The 26,887-nt window shown below is 47.7% G+C and overlaps 2 protein-coding genes across 3 annotated transcripts in view; one reads left to right on the forward strand and one right to left on the reverse strand.

The window, feature by feature from the left end:
* Window positions 1-20,078, reverse strand: part of TRMT13 (tRNA methyltransferase 13) — a 207,594-nt gene extending 187,516 nt beyond the window's left edge. Inside the window, exon 1 of the mRNA XM_086954492.1 lies at window positions 19,873-20,078. Within this exon, the coding sequence (XP_086810618.1) occupies window positions 19,873-20,016 (144 nt within the window). The 5' untranslated portion in view covers window positions 20,017-20,078. The remainder of the gene's footprint in view (window positions 1-19,872) is intronic.
* A 608-nt stretch (window positions 20,079-20,686) lies between these two features.
* The window catches only part of SASS6 (SAS-6 centriolar assembly protein), a 222,966-nt gene continuing 216,765 nt past the window's right edge, over window positions 20,687-26,887 (forward strand). Inside the window, exon 1 of one of the 2 annotated variants that reach the window (XM_086954522.1) lies at window positions 20,687-20,912. In XM_086954522.1, the coding sequence (XP_086810648.1) occupies window positions 20,848-20,912 (65 nt within the window). In that variant the 5' untranslated portion in view covers window positions 20,687-20,847. The remainder of the gene's footprint in view (window positions 20,913-26,887) is intronic. The other variant, XM_086954533.1, reaches the window with a different exon arrangement.

A 26,887-nucleotide genomic window follows, 5' to 3' on the forward strand; every position in this document is an offset into this window, starting at 1 on the left:
ATTGCAGCATTTGCACAACGGAAAATAGATAGCACATGACATTTTTTGCGATTTTGCACGAATATGTTTTACCTTTGATATACATTAAGTCATCCATACTGTTTAGCAAATATCTGAGAACTTAACATGGGCTGTTAACAATAGTTTTTGTATTTTTATGGTTGCTTATATGGTTGTTACTTACAATCCGAATAAAAGCTTTGAAACTGAATGATGCAGCAGGTGCAGTGGCACCGGGCCCAAAAATTGTCAGAACTCCTCTAAACACATAATATTCCTAGAACATCAATTAATTCTATTATTTCCCTCTTTCATTTTTCAAAATGTTGCTAGTACTTTCCCAAACTATACCACTAGTAACAGCACAATATATTGCCTTTTAGTACATAAACAAGTCATAACACTTTAACAGACTTTCTGTAACTTATATTGTACAACTGCTCATCTAGCTACAACTTACAACAAAAAACAGTTTATTATTAGTCACATAGGAAAAACCTAATACGTTTATCAATGCTTGTTTATTCTGGAACTTGTAGTCTTATTTGATTCCGTTTAGAATTAGGACTACAGGTCCCAGTATCCTAAGAAAAAGCCCAGGCTGCCTGAACTAGTAATGCATGGACCTGGGAAACTTAGCAGCGATGCGATGGGCAGGCTGTAAGCCCCTGTGAACATATAGAGCTGCAACAAAAAGGTCTTTTGCAGTCACTGTCTGGTAGACTCAACCTAAAACTAGCATTCGCAAAGCCAAAAGGTTGTGTGTTGGGGAAACTATTGGCTTTGTCAAAGGTATTTAGAGGTGCCAATGGAGCATCCCTGATGCGGTGCTGCTTACATAAAGAGTAATTATTTCATAAAAGCCTAGGACGCGTTCGTTAGCGCCATTTTGTATCCGAATGCACCATATATGCACATGCCGGCAAAATGAGTCAGGCACTTTTTCCCCTTTGATTTACAGATCAGAGTTGGATTGGTAAATAAAAAAATCAAAGTGGAAAAACAGATTTTCTTAAAGCGGGTGAGCAAAGCAACACAGGGAGGGTGGGGGTATGGGAACGCAAATGTGGAGTGTGAGGGAGGGGAAAGGAAATTGGCAGGAGAGCAATGTGGATTTGGGGGACATACAGGGGCGAGAATTTAGCACAGGAGGAAGCACATCATAAAGCAGCACTGTCTCGTTTCTCAAGTCAGTGCCTGATGTTATGCTCTAGTCCAGGTTTTTTCTTTAAATTTGGGATTTGCAGTCCTGTTAAAGTATTTTATTGTTTGATTATTTAAAATCATTACAATTAGAAACAAGCATTTACAATGCAACGGTTTCGCCTTTGTAAAAGTTAGAGCTATTGGCATTGTAAATGAAATTTTTTTTAATTTATGTGTTGGTTTTTGTTAGAACCGGCTGTCTCTAGTTGGCAGAGGTATACACTTCTGACAAATAGGGACACTCCTTTTCTAGTCAGGGCAAGGGGATCACACCCTTCGATAACCCCTGCTCACCCCCTTGGTAGCTTGGCAGAGCAGTACAGGCTTATCTCAGAGGCTGTGCGTTAAGCAATTATGACCACATACAGTAATACAGTGAATACACTACAAATGGACACGACACCGTAGTATTATAAAAATAAGTATTTTTATATAAGGCTTAGCACAAGAACAAAATAACGGCAAAACTGTACACAATCGGAATAAATACGTTCGGGAAGGAAAAAGGATAGTTCACAGGTAGTTTCTTCTTTAGCACAAAAGTCTTTTAGTATCAAGCAAATCTTCTTCTTGGAAATAAAGTTCTTTAGCAACAGGGTAACTCACACGGGAGCTACACAACGCTGGGGCAAAGGTAATCCACAGGTTCGGCGTCGACCGCGAGGAGCGCTGCGTCGGGCCTGGAGTCACACGGACCCCCAACAACACAGTACCTTAGGAAAATGAAGCACACGATGATCAGCGGCGTCGAGCACTCCGGCGTCGCGTCTTCGGTGTCGATCAGGCCACAGCAGGCGTTGTCGATGATGCAGTTGCACAGAGTGAGCAGCGCTCACGGCGTCGAAGGGCCCACGGTTGATGCGATCAGCAGCGGGGCAGACACGAGGTCCTCTGGAGTTAGAGCCGTACTCCTACTCACTGGCGTTGCTGCTGGCGTCGGTTGGGCCCAGCGTCCGGTCGTCGTGATTGCTGTTCCTTTCAGAGGTGCTGGATTCAAGCTTCCAGCGGATAGCACTTTTTAGCAGGTGAAGTCTTTTGGCCCTGTGACTTCGGCAGGAGACTGGCACTCTTCCAGTCCTTGGAGATTTTCTTAGCAAGCGTGAGAGTACACACCCAGTTCCTCTCGCCTGGTTCCATGGCAAAAATAAAGAAGCACCGCAGGATTCCCCCAACAACAGCACACCGGCAGAAAGGGTAGGCAGTCCTTTAGATCAGCAGGCTTCTTGTCCTTGGTTACAGGGTTCCTTGTCAGAAGTGATCTGATTTCTTAGTTCAGGGGTCCTTCTCTTATACCCCTTTTCGTCTTTGATCCCTTTGTCTATGCCGGGGGTTTCCCAACACCCTGGGTCTGTGGTGGGTGGAGCTAGGCAGTAGCACCTGGCCTATTCATTGAGCCGGGCCGGGTCCTCAGACGCCCCGCAGGAGGTGGAGCCAGCATTGACACTGGCAGGAGCAGAGCTATCGCCCTCTTGGCAGGAGGTGGGGCTAGGATCGTCCATGGCAGGTACAGAGCCATCAGTCGCTCGGCAGGAGGTGGAGCCAGCATTGTATCAGGCAAGGCAGGCTATCAACAACTACTCTCCCCCTACTCTCAACGTAATGTCCCACTCATCCCACACTGACTCATCCAGACCTCTTGGAGCCACCCAGCTCCTGTCACACACACGCAAGACCAGCAGAGACCAGATATGGTTAGACAAGAAAATAGACACTTTCTAAAAGTGCTATTTTCGAACCCAGAGCCCAAAGACCATCCACACCAACGGATGCGTAATTAAACCCCGAGTTCAGGGATACCAAACTCGACATTGCACCATGCTCCCCGGGCCAGCTAGGATTATAGCGTTAATAATCCCGGCGGCCCATTCTATCCAACGGAGAGCAGGCTACCTCGCAATAGTGAAGCCCTAAGATGGCGGCACTTCACTATCAGGACATGCCAACTTGGTCAGGCTTGTCCTACCTTACGCTTACAATGCACCCTGCCCATGGGCCTACCATAGGGGTGACTAACATGAAGTTAAGGGAAGGTTGAAGGGGCTGGCAAGTAGGTATACCTGCGCAGCCGACGTGACAGTGCAAGACTGCACGTGGGTCTCGCAATGACCGACCCGTAGACATTCGTTTACCAGGCCGCTCTTGTGGGTGGCACAACACGTGCTGCAAGCCCACGAGCGGCATTTGTATTTACAAGCCCCGGCACTCCTGGTGCACTAGACTAGGGACTGACAGTAAACCAAATAAGCCAAACATGGATACAATAGATACATCATTTTAACAGAGGGAGCACTTGCGCTATGGCACTGATCAGCAGTGACACAGCGCCCAAAGCATATACCAGCAAAACATCGTAACACAGTAGAGGCAAACAGAAAAAATGGAGGAGAGACTCAAGCCAATGATGTCAGGTCTAACACGTGTCCCCTCCAGCTGAAATGTGGGGAGAACTACCCTTAACCTAGGGAGTCCTCATCACTAAGGCGGAAAAATCTGGACAGACCATCAGCATTGGCGTGATCTGTGCCAGGGCGGTGTTCCACCGTAAAGTCCATCCCCTGTAGAGCAATGGACCACCTCAACAGTTTTGGATTCTCACCCCTCATTTGCATTAACTATCTGAGGGGCCTGTGGTCTGTCTGAACCCAAAAGTGAGTCCCAAACAGGTAGGGTCTTAACTTCTTCAGCGCCCAGACCACAGCAAATGCTTCTCTTTCTATCGCACTCCACCTCGTTTCCCTGGGAAGTAACCTCCTACTGATGAAGGCTACAGGCAAGTCTCGGCCCTCTTCATTCACCTGAGCTAGAACAGCCCCCACGCCATGCTCTGAAGCGTCCGTCTGAACAATGAATTCTCTCGAAAAGTCGGGTGCTTGGAGTATAGGTGCTGTGCACATTGCAGTCTTCAGGGTGTCAAAGGCCGTTTGACAGGCATCAGTCCAGATCACGTTTCGTGGCTGCTTCCTGGAAGTCAGCGAAGTCAAGGGGTGCACAATGTTACCGTAATCCTTGACAAACCTCCTGTAATAACCCGTGAGTCCTAAGAAGGCTCTCACCTGTGTTTGGGTTTTGGGCGGTGCCCACGCCAGGATGGTATCAATCTTGGGTTGCAGGGGGGCAACCTTGCCGCTCCCTACTTGGTGCCCCAAGTACACCACAGAACCCTGCCCAATCTGGCACTTACTGGCCTTGATTGTGAGGCCTGCTCCGCGCAGAGCCAACAACACTTCCTGGAGGTGGCGCAAGTGTTCCTCCCAGCTGGCGCTGAACACTGCGATGTCGTCCAGGTAGGCGGCGCTGAATTCCTCCAGTCCAGCCAAGACCTGGTTGACCAACCTCTGGAAGGTGGCGGGGGCATTCTTCATCCCAAAGGGCATCACCCGGAACTGGTAAAGCCCATCTGGTGTGGCGAATGCTGACCTCTCTTTTGCCCCATCAGTCAAGGCGATCTGCCAGTACCCAGACGTTAAGTCGAACATACTAAGGTACCGGGCAGCCCCCAACCGATCGATGAGCTCATCAGCTCTGGGGATGGGGTGCGCGTCAGTCTTCGTGACCGAATTGAGCCCTCGGTAATCCACACAGAACCGGAGTTCTGGTGAAGCACCAGGCGCGGCAGCCTTCGGGACCAAGACCACTGGGCTGGCCCAAGGACTGCTAGAGGACTCAATCACCCCCAACGCGAACATTTTGGAGACCTCCTCCTTAATGTACGCTCGGACCTTGTCAGTCACCCTGTAAGCCTTGTGCTTCACAGGAGGGCTGTCTCCGGTGTCAACGTCATGGACACACCAATGCGTGACACCCGGAACCAAGGAAAACAGATCCGGGAATTGTCCCAACAGGTGGTGACAATCCTGTTTTTGCTCAAGGGTCAGTGTGTCAGAGAGGACCACACCATCCACTGACCAGTCTTGCTCCTTAGCATACAGGAGATCAGGAAGAGGCTCACTCTCCTCCTCCGTTCCATCATCTGTCGCTAAGAGCATGCCCACTTCGGACCTTTCTAAGTGGGGCTTCAAACGGTTGACATGCAGGACCCGCAAGGGGTTCCTGGGAGATTTCAAGTCCACCAGGTAGGTGACATCGCTCTTCTTCTCCACAACCTTAAACGGTCCAGTCCACCTGTCCTTGAGCGCACAAGGTTCCACAGGGGACATGACCCACACTTCCTGACCAGGCTGAAGCTCTACCAGAGTGGCATTCCGGTCGTACCATTGCTTCATCTCCTCCTGGCTGGCCTCCAGATTTGCCTGAGCAAGTTCTCTGAAGCGCCGAGTCTGGTTCCGAAAGGCCAGCATGTAGCTGTATACATCCTGGGGAGGTTTCCTGGGAGATTGCTCCCAGCCTTCCTTGACCAGACTCAAAGGTCCTCTTACCGGGTGACCGTATAAGAGCTCAAAGGGGCTGAACCCTAGAGCCTTCTGCGGCACCTCACGGTAAGCAAACAACAGGCATGGCAAGAGGACGTCCCATTTCCGCCTCATTGGTTCTTCAAGACCCATAATCATGCCTTTCAGGGTCCGGTTGAATCTCTCAACCAGCCCATTTCCTTGAGGGTGGTAAGGGGTGGTGAACTTGTAGGTTACCCCACACTCCTTCCACGGAGACTTTATATAGTTCGAAATGAAGTTGGTGCCTCGGTCGGACACCACCTCTCTGGGGAACCCCATCCGGGAGAAAACACCCATCAGTGCCCGTCCCACCACGGGGGCCGTCACTGTCCTGAGAGGGATGGCTTCCGGGTACCGTGTGGCATGGTCCACCAAGACCAGGAGGAACCTGTTGCCCAGGGCTGTCTTGGGGTCCAGGGGCCCAACAATGTCAATACCCACCCGGTCAAAGGGGGTGCTGACCACTGGAAAAGGTTGGAGGGGAGCCTTCTGCTTCCTTCCGCTTTTCCCACTTGCCTGGCAAGTGCGACAAGTCTTGCAATGGATGTCTACATCCCTACGCATCTGAGGCCAATAAAAATGGGTGACAAGCCTGTCATAGGTCTTGTCCTGCCCCAGATGTCCAGCTAACGGTACGTCATGAGCCAAACCCAGTAGGAAGGCTCTGAAGCGCTGGGGTACCACCAGCACACGGGCTGACCCAGCCTCAGCAGCCTTAGGCTCGCTATACAGGAGGTCGTTCTCCCAGTACACAAAATGTGACCCTGACTGATCACCTGAGGATTGGGCTGAGGCCTGCTGCCTCATGCCCACAAGAGAAGGGCACTCTTTCTGTTCCGCACAGAATTCCTCCCTGGAGGGACCACCATCCTGCTGCCAGTGGGTCAGCTCGGGCAGATCTCCCAGTTCGGCAATTTGTTCCCCGGTGGGCTCTAGGGCATCCCCCTCAGGGTCTACCTCCTTCTGGACCACGGGAACAACGGGGGCCGGTTTCCCGCGCCTCCTGCCTCTTCTCTTCACAGCTGGGTCCTGGGCCGTACTTTCAGGCTCCGGGACCCCATCAACACCCTTACTCGCTGTCATGGATCGAGTGGTTGCACACACCCACTCTGGCACACCCAACATTTTCAAATGCGCCGCTCGCTCCACCTTAGCCCAAGGGGAGTCTTCCAAATCATTGCCCAGGAGACAGTCGACAGGCATGGCAGGCCTCACAGCAACCTGAAGAGTGCCTGAAACTCCCCCCCCCATTCAAAGGAAACCTGAGCCACCTCACACTCTTTCTGGGAGTTATCGGCAGCTATCACGGGGTAGAATGCGTGGGGAACCACCTGCTCTCTGGACACCAAGTGACACTTGACAGCTGTCACACTCGCTCCGGTGTCTCTGAGAGCTTCCACTCTATGGCCATTAATGGTCACCCACTGCCTATATTTACTAGTGTTACTAGGCAGAGGGGGTGGAGGGACCATTTGCATGTCTCCTAGCGAGACCAGGGACATTTCTGCGGGACCCCTCCCACCATGGACAACCATCTCCTCCCCTCCCAAGGCTACACTTGCCAACTGACGAGGGGGTGCACGCGGCGGTGCATTCGAATCCTTCTTGGGACACTGGGGGTCATAAAACCGGTGTCCCACCTGCCCACAACCGTAGCAGGTTAGGGGGCCCCTATGAACAGGTTTACCCGTCGGGGCCCCTGACTTCTTCTCAGGGGGAGGCTGGGAACCCTTCCCTTGGTTCCCTTGGGGATTACTTTGGGGCCCTTTCTGAGACTCCTTCTGTTTACACTTGTCCCCCCCACTCTTCTGCTGGGGACCCTGCCCACCTTTGGCTGAGTCTCCCACTGGACCCTTGTGGACCCTGGTACTGACCCAGCGGTCCGCCTCCTCAGCAAGTTTTCTAGGGTTAGATATCTTGCTATCAATCAGGTGCTGGCGCAGCTCTGGAAAACAGTTATTAGACAAGTGCTCCCACGCAAACAAATCATAAAGAGCTTCATAACTTTCCACTTTGCTGCCCTTTACCCAACCATCCATGGCTCTGCAAAAATAAGACACATATTCAACCCACGTCGTACCAGGCAATTTCTTACATTCTCTAAAAGCTTGTCTGTACTGCTCGGGGGTTAAACCATATCACAACATTAAAGCATCTTTCATATGAGCATACGACATCCTATCCGCAACAGGCATGTCTAACAGGGTATCTCTTCCCTCACTCACAAAGCGACCCCACAACCCCGCTCCCCAATTCTTCTCAGGGACCTGGTGGGCCAACAATGCTAACTCATATGCTTTAAACCATTGACCAATATCCTCATTCTTGTTGTAATCTTTGATCACATCTTTCGGGAAGTAAAACTTACTTTCTGCAGGCTCGGATGGAATGCTGCCACCAGAGGGATTCAACTCTAACTTTTTAGCTTGGATATCCAGTTCCCTCAACCTGGCTTCACGCTCCAAAGCTAACTTCTCTCGTTCAAACTCCAACTTTTTGATCTCTAAATCAGCTTCCCTTCTACCTCTCGCATTTTCTAACTCCAACTGCCCATTTATCTTTAGCCTTGCCATCTCCATGTTGTAAGCTCGCTCTTTCGCCCTTTCTTCTCTTTCTTCAGGGGAAAGACCTTTGGAGGAAACACTGCTTCCGGGAGAGGCCACAGGTCCATTCACTGGCACCTCCTCATCCCCTTCCTCTGTGGGTACCACCACCACATCAGAGGGATTTCTGGATTCCCACCAGGCCTGTAATGCTTTATAAAAATCATCTATTCTCGAGAGGCCGGTGGTAGGAACTTCAAACTGGTTGCAAAAGTGTTTCAGCTCATCTTTCTTGTATCTTTTTAGCTTACTCCTCTCGAACTCTTCAACAACAACGATAGCAGGGGCAGTGACTCCGTTGTCACTCATGATGAAACTGGCAGTGTTCAGAAAATCAAGTTTCAGAAAAGCGGAAAACAAAAATAGGATCCTTCCGAATCAGATTGTGACTGCGTTATGGTCTGCTTTCACTACGTAGCGCACACTAATCACTGTACATGGGTCATAAATGCAAAGTCCAAATCCCACCGCTGCCACCAATGTTAGAACCGGCTGTCTCTAGTTGGCAGAGGTATACACTTCTGACAAATAGGGACACTCCTTTTCTAGTCAGGGCAAGGGGATCACACCCTTCGATAACCCCTGCTCACCCCCTTGGTAGCTTGGCAGAGCAGTACAGGCTTATCTCAGAGGCTGTGCGTTAAGCAATTATGACCACATACAGTAATACAGTGAATACACTACAAATGGACACGACACCGTTGTATTATAAAAATAAGTATTTTTATATAAGGCTTAGCACAAGACCAAAATAACGGCAAAACTGTACACAATCGGAATAAATACGTTCGGGAAGGAAAAAGGATAGTTCACAGGTAGTTTCTTCTTTAGCACAAAAGTCTTTTAGTATCAAGCAAATCTTCTTCTTGGAAATAAAGTTCTTTAGCAACAGGGTAACTCACACGGGAGCTACACAACGCTGGGGCAAAGGTAATCCACAGGTTCGGCGTCGACCGCGAGGAGCGCTGCGTCGGGCCTGGAGTCACACGGACCCCCAACAACACAGTACCTTAGGAAAATGAAGCACACGATGATCAGCGGCGTCGAGCACTCCGGCGTCGCGTCTTCGGTGTCGATCAGGCCACAGCAGGCGTTGTCGATGATGCAGTTGCACAGAGTGAGCAGCGCTCACGGCGTCGAAGGGCACACGGTTGATGCGATCAGCAGCGGGGCAGACACGAGGTCCTCTGGAGTTAGAGCCGTACTCCTACTCACTGGCGTTGCTGCTGGCGTCGGTTGGGCCCAGCGTCCGGTCGTCGTGATTGCTGTTCCTTTCAGAGGTGCTGGATTCAAGCTTCCAGCGGATAGCACTTTTTAGCAGGTGAAGTCTTTTGGCCCTGTGACTTCGGCAGGAGACTGGCACTCTTCCAGTCCTTGGAGATTTTCTTAGCAAGCGTGAGAGTACACACCCAGTTCCTCTCGCCTGGTTCCTTGGCAAAAATAAAGAAGCACCGCAGGATTCCCCCAACAACAGCACACCGGCAGAAGGGGTAGGCAGTCCTTTAGATCAGCAGGCTTCTTGTCCTTGGTTACAGGGTTCCTTGTCAGAAGTGATCTGATTTCTTAGTTCAGGGGTCCTTCTCTTATACCCCTTTTCGTCTTTGATCCCTTTGTCTATGCCGGGGGTTTCCCAACACCCTGGGTCTGTGGTGGGTGGAGCTAGGCAGTAGCACCTGGCCTATTCATTGAGCCGGGCCGGGTCCTCAGACGCCCCGCAGGAGGTGGAGCCAGCATTGACACTGGCAGGAGCAGAGCTATCGCCCTCTTGGCAGGAGGTGGGGCTAGGATCGTCCATGGCAGGTACAGAGCCATCAGTCGCTCGGCAGGAGGTGGAGCCAGCATTGTATCAGGCAAGGCAGGCTATCAACAACTACTCTCCCCCTACTCTCAACGTAATGTCCCACTCATCCCACACTGACTCATCCAGACCTCTTGGAGCCACCCAGCTCCTGTCACACACACGCAAGACCAGCAGAGACCAGATATGGTTAGACAAGAAAATAGACACTTTCTAAAAGTGCTATTTTCGAACCCAGAGTCCAAAGACCATCCACACCAACGGATGCGTAATTAAACCCCGAGTTCAGGGATACCAAACTCGACATTGCACCATGCTCCCCGGGCCAGCTAGGATTATAGCAAAACATCGTAACACAGTAGAGGCAAACAGAAAAAATGGAGGAGAGACTCAAGCCAATGATGTCAGGTCTAACAGTTTTGAAAACAGATAAATTAATAGCATTGTCATTTAGAATGCCAATAGCTTAATCTCTCGCAAAGGGGCGATACCTGGAGAGAACAAAGATTAGGGCCCCCAGAATGCACTGGTATGCTCCATGAAAGCAGAGGTTGAAATACAGCCTTCTGCATGCGACCCCTAGGAACTCACAGGGCACCTGCTGCTGCACACACAGCACCGCCATGTTACTTATTCGAGAAGCCATGAGTTTGCCATGGACAGTACCCCACGTGTAATGCTATTCGATATGTTCGGCTAGATGAGGGTGAACCAGGCAATACCAGAAATTTGCCTACACCGCAAAGCCCCCTTTTCGAAGTTCTGGGTGTATAAGGCAATGGTGCATGTGTACATTAAGTTAGAAGCACTACAAACGTATTTAAAAGAGAATTTATCAATGTTGGGAGGTGCAAGCGGTAGGACGGGGATACATTATCCGACTGGCTGGAAGTAATTGTATACATGTTTTCAAACTAATGAGGCCCCGGAGAAAAGTGTTCTCACAAGACAGGCCTGGGATTTAATAACGCGCCCATGAAGCACGGTACAATAGGACTGTTCATACAGAGATGGGCTGTGCTGGAGCCCCTCAGACAGCTAACTACACCTCAGGCCCAGCAAAGGGAAGCTGTACAAGGGAACATATGAAAAACGCGAACAATACCGCCAAACCGGGGCAGCCCGGACAGAAAGTAAAGCGCAAAACAGCAAACATTTAATTAGTGTCTTAATATCCTTCCCTCCGCCCCCCACAAGCAAGGCTTTTTAATTACTGAATGTAGAAACAGAATACAAGTCGTAAAAAAAGAAGTGGGGGGACGCCATCACCGGAAGTGACGTCATTAAAGGTAGCGAGCTCCTCTTCACAGAGAGGCCAAAGAGTGAAGTCGAGCTGTTTGGCAGGGGGGACGGCGTACGCCCGGTAAAATAAGTCAGGGGACGCCATCCACCCGCGTGGTACCCCGACTCGAGCCCTGACGAGACTGTATACATCCAAGAGTGGTATGATAAGATGGCAATCCAATACAGCTTTTCGGTATACACTTGAAAACATGGCCTATGTACTATTTGTTTGGATAAAATGTAAATGTACATGTATTTATATAGCGCAAACCACCCATATCGCAGGCATCTAAGCGCTTGCTTAGGGAACCCGTCCTGGTATTCCCCTGTGAGATAACCCCGGCAGGGTATCCACAAGGTGAAAGCCAGGCATCCCGCCGCGAGGGGCCGTTGTGGAGATTAAGCAAGCTATTGCCCAGAGTCGCAGAGTGTGAACCCGTGAGTCGAGTAGGCACCGGAGCGAGAATTATCCAGTCAGTGGAATTATTGAGCCCAAGCCCCGTCGAGGCGGGGAATTGAACCCTGGTCCAGGGCCGATCTCAGCTTCCGGGTCTGCGCCTCTAACCCCTGAGCCAAACTTCTCCTTATTTTCACAATTTTAAGAAAACACTGGAAAATACCCAATGTAATGTCTAAAAAAGCCTCTTAAACAGAGACAGCCTAAGCGGACAAGAGCGCTTTATTGTGCTATGTGGAAATCTCAGTCTCCACCCTCACCCCCACCCCCATCCCGCCCTTTTTATCTTCCGTCTGGTTTACGATATATGTACATTTATCTTAGACCATTCAGCAAATGCAAATGAACTCCTTGCACTGCTCACTGTTCAGTGTCAGTGTGCTTTCAAGAAGCGGTCTTAAGAATTGCAATATGTGATGATACAGTGGCGTAGCAAAGATGCTGTGCGCACAGCTCTCGAGTGTCCCAGTTCCAAATGTGCTTAGATCAGTCAGTCCTCAATTTTTCTATGAATTCTGAGATTTGTAGTGCTGATTTTATCATGAGTTGAGCTGGATTACAAATAGCAGCATGCAACATTTAAGCATGAAACCTGTTCGTTTGAGGGCAATGGTGGTATGCTCCATATGGGATTTGTTTTGGGGTCAGATATGATGTCCAGACTAGGAGTGCTTCTCCTGCATCATGAGAAGATGGCTCTAAATGTGGAATGGCGTTAGAAGGTACGAGAAGTGTCTGAAGTGTATACAAAACTTAATTGGGTTTGGTTGGAAAGGTGTGGGTGATGTGTACCGGTATGCAGGGCTCTCAAATTCCCCTGGTTCATGTGAAACTACTGCACCCAGTCCGAGTTTCTGCTTTGCATTCTGGGACTTGCAGGATTTTTTTTTAGCCCTTTCTGGAATCAGGACTACAAACTCCAGAATGCAAAGCAACAGCCTGGTTGGGATAAGCTAATCACGCACGGATATGGGAAAATTGAGATGTCTGTTACTGAGCTAATGAAAGCAAGTAGGGTGGCAAGGTGATACACTCTCTCTAGTTTATTGTGGATACTATTTCTAGTACTGAACGTTTTACCTACAAATATTTTCTTTCAGGCTTGCCATTTAATTCGTTATATGCAGGAAACACGTTATCACCCTGAATGCATTAGGGTATCATACAAACTTCAGGAGTGGAAAATGTCCGTATGACCTGGAGTAAGGAAGGGGGTCACCCTAGAAAACGGGCCCCTTTGGCCGCAGTTTGGCACTAATATCCATAATATTGATGACAACGGCACCTCACAACCTTGTGTCCCGGTGCCACTGCACCTGCTGCACTATTGATAGATTACAGCCCTGGGGAATCATCATGCAAGCAGGCGTACATGCTCTCACATTTTTGGGAGTGGGCTGAGCACCTGTTTTTTTTATCCCAGGTGTCTAAAGCTGTACCATAGTAACTCGGAATTTCCCCGAGTTAATGCAAGAATTTTAAACAGAACAAGTTGGAAACCGGGAACAAGATTTGCCTCGCTCCTATCCCGACGGGTTATGTCTAAAGTTCATATTCATGTTTCGACTGTTAGACACCTCACACGCAAAAACAAAACAGGTGCTCGGCTCAGCCTTATAGGGCCCTTGGTGTACGCCCACTGTACGGTTTCGACACCAGCGTTTACCTGCTAAAAGGAGTGACTTTTGATTTAAACATACATTTATAAAAGAGCTTGACATTTGCTCACGGGACGAGCCGGTTTTAAACGGAAGTGCCTAAACATGTACCCTCTGCATATATGATGCCCATTCATCTTTAGAAAAACCTGCCTTTACCACCTCCTTGCTTCTGTTTTGCCTTTTCTTTCAACACACCTGCAGCTTTTGCGGCCAGCGTTGAAGTGTCTCCCTTGATATTTCACAGCCTCTCACCTCAGGAACTGCTGCTAAGGCGCGAATGACAGGTCAACGGTTGGAGATCAGAGGCCGAGCTCATCCCACGAGCATCGGGGAAGGAGCGATATTTGCATATGTACGGGGCGACGAGTGGTAGAGAGCAATAATCACAATTCTCGTTAGCGCGTTTTAAAAAATGAAGTACCCACTTTGCAATCGTTTTTAGGAGTGTCGTCCAGTGATTACCTCTTCCAAGTAAGTATGCCCGCCTGCGATGAAGGCAGCGAGCGTGTCTGCAGCATTAGCCAGTGCTTAATTTGTACGGGTGGGTGCAGATGTCAGCCACTGGCACTCGGTGGTTACACATTTGTTTTTCATTATCTGAGTTTAAACCCAGTGCAATTGAGGGAAAAGTTAAAGGGGGGTGGGAGGTGAACAAGAGATCGCTAGGAAAACAGTGATAAAAAGAGAAGGCAAGGATGATAAAAAAACTCACAATAAAGAATACGACAATGACATGGCAAATAAATAGGGTGAAAGAAATGTGTATAATTAGGACTAGGCAGCTTTGGCATTCGTGATTCCGGCGTCCGTAAGTCCGGGAGGCAGGCTTCTAGAACAATTTTGGGCCCGTAACCTAATTTTTTTTTCTTTTTACGAAATAAAATAGATCAAATTTGCTTAAACCTATGAGCTAACACAGCCCATCCCCAGATGTTCTTGCGTTTTCACGCACGAGACAGGCACAAGCTAGCAAGCGTGATGTATTGTTTGGGAAAACGAGAAAGGGCTGCCTGGGGCTGTTTGCTCTAAGCCTGCACGCGCCTCGTTGTGACGACCCATATCCCGGGCAGTTATCTCCGAGACCTCATGTGGCTTCAGGAACAATTATGCAAGCACCCACAGACCCCTTTGAAAACCGCGATCTCCTTTCAGTATCATTTTCATGGTCAGCAAGGGGTTGGCACGAACGGAATTGAAGGATTGTGACCCGGGACCCCACCCCGCTCACGGCTGAAGGTTGAATTCGGCCATGCCACAAAAGAGAAAAGCACGTAACGCTAGAGCGAAACACCCCAGAGCCGAATTTACCTGTCGGCCCCCTACAATCTTTATCCTCATAGTTGTTACGCCAAAATGCATAATAATTTTTTTTTTAAAGTATATAAAAGTCACAAGAGGTGCCAGATAAAACAAGTCAGGTCCCAGGCCGGCAGCCAATCACAGCGCGGCCCAGGACAAAGGGGCGGGACTTAAAAAAACACTGAGAAACGCCCCCGAATCGCGTTTTCTCGAGAAAGCGTGATTGACAGCCTCTGTCTCCCAATGGCTAGCCTCCATTTATGGAGCTAGCCATTGGGAGACAGAGGCGGAACCAAAGTCGATATGTAGGATCATGAGGTTTCGCCATGGGCGGAGCAACTGCTACGCAGTTGCAACGCCCAGGGCGAAACCTAAAAAACACTTTGTAGTAGATATATAAAAAGAGAGATATAAAAGGGAACCATGATACAAAAGTTAAAACAATATGATAAATCGAAGTTTCATTGAAACGTGAAATCCCAGGTTACGGTTACACCCAGGTTACGGTTACATGATTTTCCAACAAGTTACTTTATCTAAACAAGCATTGGAAATGTAATAGGTCTCGCATTTGTCCGATTTGGAGCTATTGGTATTGTAAATGCCAAAGTTTTTTACTTGACCAATAGATATGCCCACACCACCTCAATAAAATAAAGAACTCTGTTGTGTATGTATTTATGTAGTATTAACATAGTTATAATAAAAAGAAATAAAAAGAGAAATGTCCTTTTCGTAATAAAACAGTAACCAATCCTGATTGGCACAGTTTAAAGTAATTAAAATTACTTCCTGGCATAAAACACAGCTCATAAAAAACTTGACATTTTACAACATATGTTGCTTTGTTTCACTTATTGAATATGTTTTCGTTGTTTTTAATACTAGAATACTTGTATCCAATGTTTATAGTGCTGATATGCCAAGACATGAGCTGTAAAGCACGTACATAGAACAAGTAGCAATTAATACAAAGTAGACAAAGATAAAAACAAAGGGGGACAACAGAGTATAACAACACGTTCAGGTGTGTAACGGCCCTATTTTGTTTGTATTGTGGTGTTCTCAGCTCCTCAATGTTTCATATGTTTAGTAGTAGTTATTGTCACAGATATTATTCTCAGTAAAGCGCTCTCACCCAGTATGTGCCTTTTATGTGCTATTAAAAAAGCGTCCAAATAAATATAGTTGCATTGAGAGACTCACACAAACGTGTAGGCACAGAAGCACGCATACAGACAAACGCATACACAGACATGCCTACATTCAGGGAAACAGCCAGCTGAAGCCTCATACACAGATGCATGCAAACACACAAGCAAACATTCTCACACACACACACATATATATATGCAGGAACCAGCACATACATACAAACACAGACACACGTGCACACAGACATACACTTAAGCAAGCATGCACATACATATACAGCATTACCAGGGGGAAATACATCTACACACATGCACATATACAAGCACACACACTCCTACATACCTACACACGTGCACACTCAGACACACATCTGCAGGCATGCACGCGCACACTCACAATTATCGTGTCATCAGGTTTATTAGGATTTACTACTGTGTGCATCACGTTCTTGGATTTCAGGTGGGTCATGGAGCATTTGTACAGCACACAACTGCACTAATGAGGCCTTGCAGCACTCACACTGCAAACAGTAGTTCTAGGCAGACCTGAATATTTTCTTGGAGAAGTATGATGTAGTAGTATGTTTCATGTGAGAAGTTTTTGGTGCGGAGTATAAGGTTCTGACGAGTGGTCTGAAAAACACAAGCATACAGAAATGCATACTTACAAAAGCGCAGGCGGATTCATGCCATGGGGCAGCGGGGAGACCCCTGAGGGTGGAGGGAGGAGGTCAGGCAGAGCTGCTAATGCAGTGGAGGAGAAGAGGCTTTGCCGCCTCATTAAGGGAAAGGTTGTGTTTGTGCCCAGTGGAGGGAGGGCTCTTAATGCAAAGCAGGAGGGGGAAAGCAAATAGAGCTTTAAAGGAGTGTGCAAGGGGAGACAAGGGGGAGTGGTGCAGGCGGGCAAAAAAAGTGTTTATTTTTGCATTGCGTTTTCACTTTAACAATAGCAGTTAAAGTGAAAGTGCTGCAATGGTACTTACAAAGGCGCTGGTACCGCAATTATGACTCCACAGGACGCGGGCAGGCCATCTTCGGGCCCCCCGCTAATGTGAAATAAATTTAAAAAAGAAGACACACAGCAAAATAAAGGCACATGAGGGTGCCGCATTGGTACTTACAGAGGCGCTTGCACCGCAATTATGACTCCGCAGGACGCGGGCAGGCCATCTTCGGGCCCCCTCCATTGCTGCAGAGTCGAGTAGCGGGCCGCAACCAGTGCCCAAGGGAGGGTCACACCAGAACCCATCCCGGTACATGCAACCAGTGCCCAAGGGAGGGTGCACACTAGGAGCCATCCCAGGTACATGAGGGAGGCAGCAGGCGGTAGCGATGCACAGGAAGTCAGGAAACAGAGGGCCCATTGTGCAAATGGGCTTAAAAGTGCCTATCCAGTAATTGAAGGAGACAGCATGCCGCAAGTAAACGATCAAGTACGGGTGGGCGGGGCCAAAAGGAGACAGGGCAGTAACAAGGAAGGACTAAAAAGCCTCACTTACAGTCGGTGGCCAGCATTTAGCATGTACGATGTTGCATGCCAATGAAAACACGGGGCGGAACCTACACTCCACTTCTTAAAGTTAATTGATTACAAGAAGCCTCGCAGAACGAGCAGCGCATGCGAGCTGTAACGCTAGGCGAGACCTAAAAAAGGGTGCAGTCCCAATAAAAACACTTAAAAAAAGACAGAGAAAAGGAAGGCCGACGTAGCACTTGTCCCTAAGAGTCCGGCAGTCCTGCATAGTGTTGAGTATCCCTAAGGGTGAGAGACAAAGTGGGGTTACTAGAACTCCTGCTGATTAATATGTTATCTGCTCTTGAGACAAACTTGGTGAATTTATTTGTGCGTTTTTATACAGCCGGACTTTACCCGAAGGGGTCAGAGCGCTTCACAATAGGAACAGAACTGATACATGAGAACATTACAAGTGAACAAAATACAAAAGCAAACATTACATTAAATGAAGCAAAAAAGACAATTGTGAACCAACAAAATACAAGAGGTAGCAAACGGTGCATTACAGGAGGAAAAAGTGACGTGTGCAGGTTACAAAAGCGTACAAAGTAAACATAGAGGTAGAATACTGAAATATATGGAGGGCACTCAAGCACAAGAACAAACGTTACGTAGGCCATGGTGGCACTTGTGCAGGTATCGAAAATAAACAAATGTAAGAGGTAGAAAACAGTGTGTTACACGAGAAAGTGACGGTGCATGTTACAAATGAGTACCAAACACAGGAAGAAAGATAATACTGCAATAAATGGCAGACTCTCAAACCACAAGAACATACTGGGAAGACACTTCCATAGTCATGTAAAGTAGATTTTTCTATAGTGGAAGGGCTTCCTTCAGATAATAGAGAGGGCATGTATTACATTTGGAAGTGTCTTTGAAGGAGGAGAACTTTGAGGTTAGTTTTGAAGGCCTGGGAGGAGGTGGTGGTCCGGAGCTGCGGCGGTAGGGAGTTCCAGATTCTCACTGCGTTACCTGAAAAGGATTGTGCCATCGTTCTTTCCTTCTTGAAAGTGGGAGGTTCAAGCAGAAGATTTTCCGCATTACGTGATGGTCTAGAGCCTCCAGAGAGTTTCAGTTTATTCGCCAAGTAGCGAGGAGAGGAGGAGTGCAAGGCTTTGTGGGTGATACAAGCAGTCTTGTAGATGGTTCTAGCATCAATTGGAAGCCAGCGGAGGGTGGATAACATTGGTGTGATGTGGTCGCTTCTTTTGGCCCCATAAATGAAACGAGCTGAATGGAAAACAGATTTAAGGGGTGACAGGTGGGATTTGGGGAGGCCAGTAAGAAGAGAATTGCAGTAGTCAAGTCTGGAGAGGACCAGCGATTGCACCAGGGTTATAAGGTCCTGCTCCGGGAAGAAGCAACGGATTCCCCAAAGAAGGCGCAGATGGTATCGAGCAGACTTTACAATGGAATTGATGTGGGGGGTTAGATTGAATTTTTTGTCAAGAATGACACCCAGGGATTTTGCGCTGTCGGCGATGATGGGTTTAGTGTTCAGTAGATTCAACTGATCCATCCATGATTGCACCGGGGGAGGAGAGATTGAAGAGGAGAAGAGGAGGAATTCGGTTTTGGAGGGGTTCAGAATCAGTTGATGAGTAAACATCCAGTTATGAATGGAGTCGAGATTAGAGCTTAGGATAGAGAGATCGTGAGTGGAGGCAACCTTGAGGTAGATTTGAGTGTCGTCAGCATAGAGATGATAGTGGATCCCGGATTTACTTAGGAGATTTCCTAGTGGTTCTAAATAGAGGTTGAACAATGTGGGTGCAAGTATAGAGCCTTGAGGAACACCTTGACCTACCGGCACAGGAGATGAAAGACTGTTCACTATTTTGATCATTTGTGATCTATCAGAGAGGAAGGATTCAAACCATTTAAGCACAGTGCGCTCCATGCCTATTCTCTGTTTAAGAATGTTGAGGAGGGTGTTGTGATTGACAGCGTCAAAGGCTGCAGAAAGCAATGTGTTTTCGGGTTCATGGCTGCTATAATGGCATGATGGCAGAATGGGACACCAAGTTTATAAAACATGAGTACATGTCACAGAAATCAAAAAAAAAACCGGAACAGGATCAACAAACACATAAAGATCTGGGAGACCTGACAACTATGGTATGGGGGGGGGCAGGGGGGAGAGAGAAGCACATTGGTGAGAAACAGCAAAGAGAAGCGCAGTGTGGGAAAGGAAAAGCACAATAAAGAGACAGCTGAAAAACATATACTCTCTCCTGGAGTGCCTAAGACAAAAGTGGTTCCCTAAAAGCATTGGAAGGTCACAAGTTTGCCAGCGACGTTCCAGGGGAGGGACACAAAAGATGGACAAGGCAAGCCATCAAATAAGAAGTAGGCAAAACGAGAGTCCCAGTAATTAAAGCCAACCAATAATAAACACTGCTCGGGCTGCATAGCTTCTTTAAATTCTTGGTAAGTTCACAATATGTCTTTCACAACCAGCTGCGCTGTCTAGTAAACTCAACCTAAAAATACTCCATACTTCCTTTCCGTGCGTTGCGTGCTCCCCGCATAACCTCTTTCCTTCTGACACAATCATCTTGCAGAATCTGCTCTTTTTTGCCACGTAGAAACCACATCTGCCCGGCATTGGTGCATGCACACCGTCTTCAGCAGGCGCTGCCATTTCTGCAACGATACAGGCTGACTCCAGGAAGGATCAAATCATGCAACTATCCCTACACTCCCGGTATGTGTTCTACTCAAAACAGAAAGCAGACGTCATTTTCGCAGCCATCTTGGAAAGGGCTTTTTAGAAGAAAGTTGAGGGGAAGTGGGAAACGTATGACTGAACACCTTCAGAAAGTTTTGTTTATACTTGTGAAATTCTCTGCGTGTAAAATGTATTTGGCTTATGTCATTTACCATATGTAACATTTCCAACGTATTACATTTTCTGACCTGCCTTTTCTGGCTCCTTGGAAGGCAAATGTGTTTCTGCATTTTTTTGTTTTGTCGGTAGATAAGAACGACGCAGTAATTACATTACATTTAGGTTGGGATCCATCAGACGGTGACTCTATTATGTACTTCGTTGCCTAGCAATTGGGTATGTTTAATACTGCAAAACAGTGGAGTGTACATTATTATGTAATTAATCTCTATATTACACAGCGTCCAAAATAGCACAATGTAACCTATTTCATAGAATAGTACGTCTGGGAAATCGGCACACAACTAGTGTACCAATTTAGGATCAAGAAGTAGGCTAGGTGCCCCGCACAAGGATGGCTCCTTGCCCTGCAGCCTCCGGTTCCGCCCTTCGTGCGTGAGGTTAGAGGTCCCTCATTACGTCGGCGCTGCGGGCGGTTGCCTGTAGTCTCAGCAACGGCGGGCGGGGAGCGCCAAACTCAAAGCTGGAAATCCTTTGGAACCTGAGATCCTGCGGGGCCGAAGTGGGGACACCCAAAAAGCTTCTCCCCGGAGAGTACCAGAGCCAGGGGAGCATGATCTGGAAATGGCTGATCTCCTCTTCAACCAGCTGGTGGCCACGCAGATAAAGTGCAAGGACTGTGAGGAGAGGTGGGATGAGAAATGGGGTGTCAATAGGGAGAACCCGGAAAATCTATAAGGGTGGTGTGAAGGGTCATATTGAGCGGATACATGCATACCTGTCAGCAAATAGTGAACGCCACAGTTGATGGACTTCTATGACATTTGGGTAGTTTTCCATTTGACTTGTGTAGGTACTATAGATTTGATTGCCTTAATTGTATTTGTGTTGATGATTGTTACTCGTATAATTTTCTATATCGTTTTTATTGTTGCGCGCACCATAATGTGATAAGCAAAGATGGTTTGTCAGGGTACATTTATGTTATTAGTTTTACTTTGCTTTTGGATTTTCACTCGGGAACTTCTATCGAATATATACCATAGATTGTTCTTACAGTAGTGCGACTAGTCACTCAAACTTTTGTCTTAGAAGGTTGTGGCTTTATTGGTTTTCTCGCAATCACTCGATGTCCCATTTTGCAAATGAAAACCAGTATGATACCTCGTATTTAGTTAAAGCGCTTTGCAGTACATGTTCCATCTGAAAGGAAAGATTGCGAGTGGCCTATCCATTCTGAGAGCAAGTTAATGTTAAAGCAGCAGTATCCTTTATTTATGCCAGAATGTCTTACATTTTAAATGTAATTTAAAATTCACTTATGGGGTAGAGTGGAAACTGATAAGGCAGAGAGGACCTCCTTGAATCTTGAAAAAATGCTTTATAAGTCCAGTCTGAGTGAAGCATATCCAGAAATTATACTAACTTCCCTAGCCATATTGGCCCTTAATGGGCACCAGCATGTTTGGGAACCAGCCGATTGTCAGGGAGGTAAGGGGTGTGAGGGGAAAGGGATATAATTAGAACGAGTAAAACTATGTTCCTTGAAACCGAGGGGAGTAGTGAGAATGATCTCAATGGAAGAAGAGGCAATGCATTGGAGCAGAGAAGAAGCTATAGAAAATATGAAAGCGGAGAGAATTGGAAGATTACAAGCATACACAGAATAGGAGGAAAACAGACTCTTTAGAGCGAGAGAAAAGAATGAAGTAAAGCATAAGCAGTAGAATGAAAGAAGAAAGGAAAGATAGTATGATGAATATCAAAGGTACAGAAGGCTGAACATAATATATGCATTACATTTCTACCGTAACAGTCAACTTTAACCATAACTCAAATCTCCCGGGTGGTTATACTTACACCCAAACAGATGGCATATTCACTGTTTCAGTTTGTCTTGTGCCTTACAGCTTGTATCACGTCAATCAATAGATCAATCATAGAATTTGTAAAGGGCACTACTTACCCGTGAGAGTCTCAAGGTGCTGAGGGAAGGGGGCTGCTGCTACTGCTCGAAGAGCCAGGTCTTGAGGAGCCTCCTGAAAGTGAGCAGATCCTGGGTCTGCCGCAGGTGGGTGGGGAGGATCTTCCAGGTCTTGGCGGCGAGGAAGAAGGATCTGCCGCGGGACATTGTATGTTGGATTCGCAGGACGGCGAAGAGGGCGAGGTTGGCGGAACGGAGCTGGCGGGCGGGGGTGTAGAAGTTGAGTCTGTTGCTCAGGTAGGCTGGTCTGGTGTTGTGGAGTGCTTTGTGTGCGTGGGTGAGGAGCTTGAAGGTGATCCTCTTGTTGACAGGGAGCCAGTGCAGGTCTTTTAGGTGGGGGGTGATGCGGCTGCGTCGAGGGATGTTGATGATCAGGCGGGCCGAGGTATTCTGGGTGAGTTGCAGTCGCTGTAGGTGTTTGGTCTGGATTCCTGCGTAGAGTGCTTTGCCGTAGTCCAGCCTGCTGCTGATGAGGGCTTGGGTCACCGTTCTTCTGGTTTCGGTTGGGGTCCACTTGTAGATCCTGCGAAGTATGCGGAGGGTGTTGTAGCAGGAGGAGGAGACGGCGTTGACCTGCTTAGACATGGAGAGGGGGGAATCGTGGATGAATCCTAGGTTGTGTGCGTGGTCCGTGGGTGTCTGTGCTGTTCCTAGTGTGGTCGGCCACCAGGAGTCGTCCCAGGCTGAAGGGGTGGGGCAGAGGATGAGGACTTCCGTCTTGTCCGAGTTCAGCTTCAGGCGGCTGCTCCTCATCCACTCTGCGTTGGCCTTCATTCCCTTGTGGAGGTTGGCTTTGGCGGTGTGCGGGTCCTTGGTGAGGGAGAGGATGAGCTGGGTGTCATCGGCGTAGATGATGTTCAGGTCTTGTTGGTGGGCTACTTGTGCGAGGGGGGTCATGTACTCGTTGAACAGGGTCGGGCTGAGGGATGAGCCCTGGGGTACGCCGCAGATGAGGTCGATTGCTTCAGATCGGTAGGGTGGGAGGCGGACTCTCTGGGTTCTGCCGGAGAGGAAGGATGTGGTCCAGTCCAGGGCCTTCTCCTGGATTCCGGCTTCTTGGAGGAGTGATCTTAGTGTGCGGTGGCAGACCATGTCGAAGGCGGCAGACAGGTCCAGGACGATGAGGGCTGAGGTTTTGCCGTTGTCTAGTTGGCGCCAGATGTCATCTGTGGCGGCGATTAGGGCTGTCTCGGTGCTGTGGTTCCGTCTGAATCCGGACTGCGACGGGTCCAGGATGTTGTTGTCCTCGAGGTGGCGGGTCAGCTGTATGTTGGCGAGTTTCTCAATGACGTTCGCCGGAAAGGGGAGCAGGGAGATGGGCCGGAAGTTCTTGAGGTCCTTGGGGTCCGCCTTGGGCTTCTTGAGGAGGGCGTTGATTTCGGCGTGCTTCCAGGTTACCGGGAATGTCGCTGTGTCGAAGGAGATGTTGATGACCCTCCGTAGATGGGGTGCAATGGTGGCGTCTGCTTTGTTGAACACGTGGTGTGGGCAGGGGGCTGATGGTGAACCCGAGCGGATGGAGTTCATGACCTTGCGTGTCTCGTCGTCGTTGATGTGGGCCCAGGAGGTCAGCTGGTTGGTGCAGGTTGCGTTCGGGGTGGGGTCTGTCGTAGTTGGGGTGGACTGGATGTTGAAACTGTTGTGGACTTCAACGATCTTGCGATGGAAGAAGGTGGCCAGTGAGTCGCACAGTCCTTGCGAGGGGGGGGATGTCGTTGTTGTTGGCACTAGGGTTGGAGAGTACCTTCACTATGCTTAAGAGCTTTTTGCAGTCGTGTGCGTTTTTATCCATGCGGGTTTTGAAAGCGGATCTCTTGGTTGTCCTGATGAGTTGGTGATGTCTGCGGATGGCGTCCTTGTGGGCAGCGTGGCTGTCTGGTGTGCGGTCGTGGACCATTTCTTCTCCAGCTTCTGGCATGTGTGTTTGGAGGTCCGGAGCTCTTTGGTGAACCAGGCGGCTTTCTTGCTGGGGTGGTTGATGGAGGGTTTCTTTAGCGGGTGAGAATGTTGGCGCAATCTTCGATCCACTGTCTGAGGATATGGGCGGCGGCGTCTGGGTCGGTGGGTGGGTTCAGGGCGAGGGTGGAGGTCAGTTGGTCCTTGGTGACTTTGCCCCAGCAGCGACGAGGCAGCTGTTGCGTGCTGTAGTGCGTGGTTGGTTTCTTGAATGTGAAGTGGATGCAGCGGTGGTCGGTCCAGTGGAGTTCGGTGGTGTTGTTGAAGGCGACGTGGGTGCTTGTGGAGAAGACTGGGTCGAGCGTGTGGCCGGCGGCGTGGGTGCCAGAAGAGTAGGATTTTAACATGGCTGAATTTTAGATGGGGTTTTTGCAGTCTGTTGTGAGAATCCTTAAGAGCCACCCATTTCTCGTCCTCTAAATCTGTCTTGCTGTTTCTTCTTTAGCAAAAGTACTATTGTGTTTTAGAACAACTGTATAAAGATGGTGCTGTAGATTACTAAAACCACTCCACTAAATTGGCCCCAAAAGAAATAAGTTCAGATGTGTGTACTGGTGGGTAATTAAGTAAAGACCCAGAGTTCTCAGACTGTGCCTCATTTGGCTGTATTACTTTGGAGGAGGAGTCCAGACTAAACTCTAATAGTAAATCTATTACTTATTTCATTCAGCCAATCTCCAAATATGTATTGTTATTGTGCTTGATTCTCACCCTCGTCCAATTAGGAGGGGTAACCAAATCTGAGTTTAATGTTTCTCTATACAGAGGGAGGGCATCGGCATGCAGACCAAAACCAGGCAGATCAATATCTTGGGCCTCACAACCCCCCATGGCTTTTCTAGCCGTTCTTGGGATAAATTGGCAGACCATGAAGATGTTTTGTAGCAAAAGAGGTCTTCTAAAATAAGATTTACTGGGGGCTCAATCAATGGTTGGTGAGCATTGTAATCCACATTTCCATTTGTCCGTAATGTGAGTGAATGTCATGCTGGCTTGCGGGGAGTTATATGCAAATATGTGTTTCAGTATCCCTAAAATGACTCATCCGGTTTATCAGACTGTATGTTTCGCAACATTAATTTGACCCAGCAGTGCTGTATCTGTGATCAAGAAAAACATTTCAACGAGAAGGCATGGTTCACGGGGAGACTAGGATAGGATACATCGTTTTATTGAGCGGTATGTAGGTTTGATTCATACATGGTCTTCTGTTGGGAATCTAGATTTGTCTTGTCTCTGACAGTGAATTATTGTTGGCTCAGCAACTTGTGACTGATGAAGCATTGAAAAATCTACTCTCCCACTCTCTGTAGCAAGTCAGCTTTTATCAGGGCGAGTTATTTTAGGGCCTTCTGGCCAGTTCAAGTGAGAGAGGTTGATCGGATAAAGAACAGGTGTTCTGTTCATTCAGAAAGTGAATGAGAAATGATACCTATAACTCTTATTTTTAATCTTGTCATATTTGCTGTGTGTTCAAAGATAGACTTCAAGTGTCAGCTTATGTCTTTTAACAAGTTGCTGCTTATTTTAAACTGGAGCGTGGTGTTTTCTTTTCTTTCACGGACTATAAAGTTAGAGGATTTTGTAAAGTGTGCTAGCTGGCAATCGTGTTGGAGTGCAAGGAGTGTGAAATGAATTGCTGTGGAATGTCTGTTTTTTTCTGACATCCAACATATAAATAGCTTGCAAATGAACTGTACAAATATTTCAAAATATCAGCAGCGATGAAAACCTGTTTATTTGTAATTCTGAAGTATGGTGGAAACAAAGATTTTAATCAGATCAACACAAATCAGAACTCTTTATTTGGTGATGAGCAAATGATAAGTATTTTCTGAAACCTTCATTTCCACACAATATCGTTTGTGCGCTATATAGTTTTGTCAGTCAAACCACATGTCAGTTTGAAAGTTTGTGGCCATTTCAATGAAAAATGTAAGATCTGTAAATGACAGTGCACTACCACATCATGCATTGGTATTTGGAAAAGCAGTTAGCCTATTTTGGTTCCCAAGCACTAGTATCTTTGACCAAGAAAAAGTTCGGATAAATAGTTTATAACCACAGTTTTCTCCACAAAATGCTTATGTCCTAAGATTTGTCTCTAAACCTCCTAAATTTCCTTTGATTATTTCCAAGGCCAAGTGGTTCTCATCTACACTGTGATTCTTTTTCTTTCACCCAGTTTACTAGTTTCAAGAATGTGTAGCTTCCTTAGAATTGTACTTGCCTAGAAACTTGCATATATCAAGCCTACCTGGATTCAGACAAGAGCAATAGTTTTTACCAGGAAGAGCCGCTGCTTGCTCGATCGCTTCTCTTGTTCCTCAGGACGTCTTAGTGAATGATGGGAGCAGGACATACTCAGAACTCTCTGTAATTGATGATGCGTTCACTCCCGGGGCATTGTTGGACTTTCCCCTTTCTGCAGGTTCATCCCCAAACATTTTGCCTTCACTCCTCCCACTTTTTTTATTTTTTTTATTGCTGAATTGGTTTTCTTGGCATTGGGACTCGGTGCACTGTACTACTTCTGACCAGTGCTAAAGTGCTTACACACTCCCTCTAAACATGGTAACATTGACGGATACCTAATTGGTATGTTTAATTTATTGATAAGCCCATATTAGTTGTACTACATGTGCCCGGGGCCTGTCAATTAAATTCTACTAGTGGGCCTACAGCAACAATAGTGCCACTCACTTAAGTAGCTCTTCCAACATG

This window comes from Lissotriton vulgaris, chromosome 1_1 (genome assembly GCF_964263255.1).
Source record: "Lissotriton vulgaris chromosome 1_1, aLisVul1.2, whole genome shotgun sequence".
Classification (NCBI taxonomy): Eukaryota; Metazoa; Chordata; class Amphibia; order Caudata; family Salamandridae; genus Lissotriton; species Lissotriton vulgaris.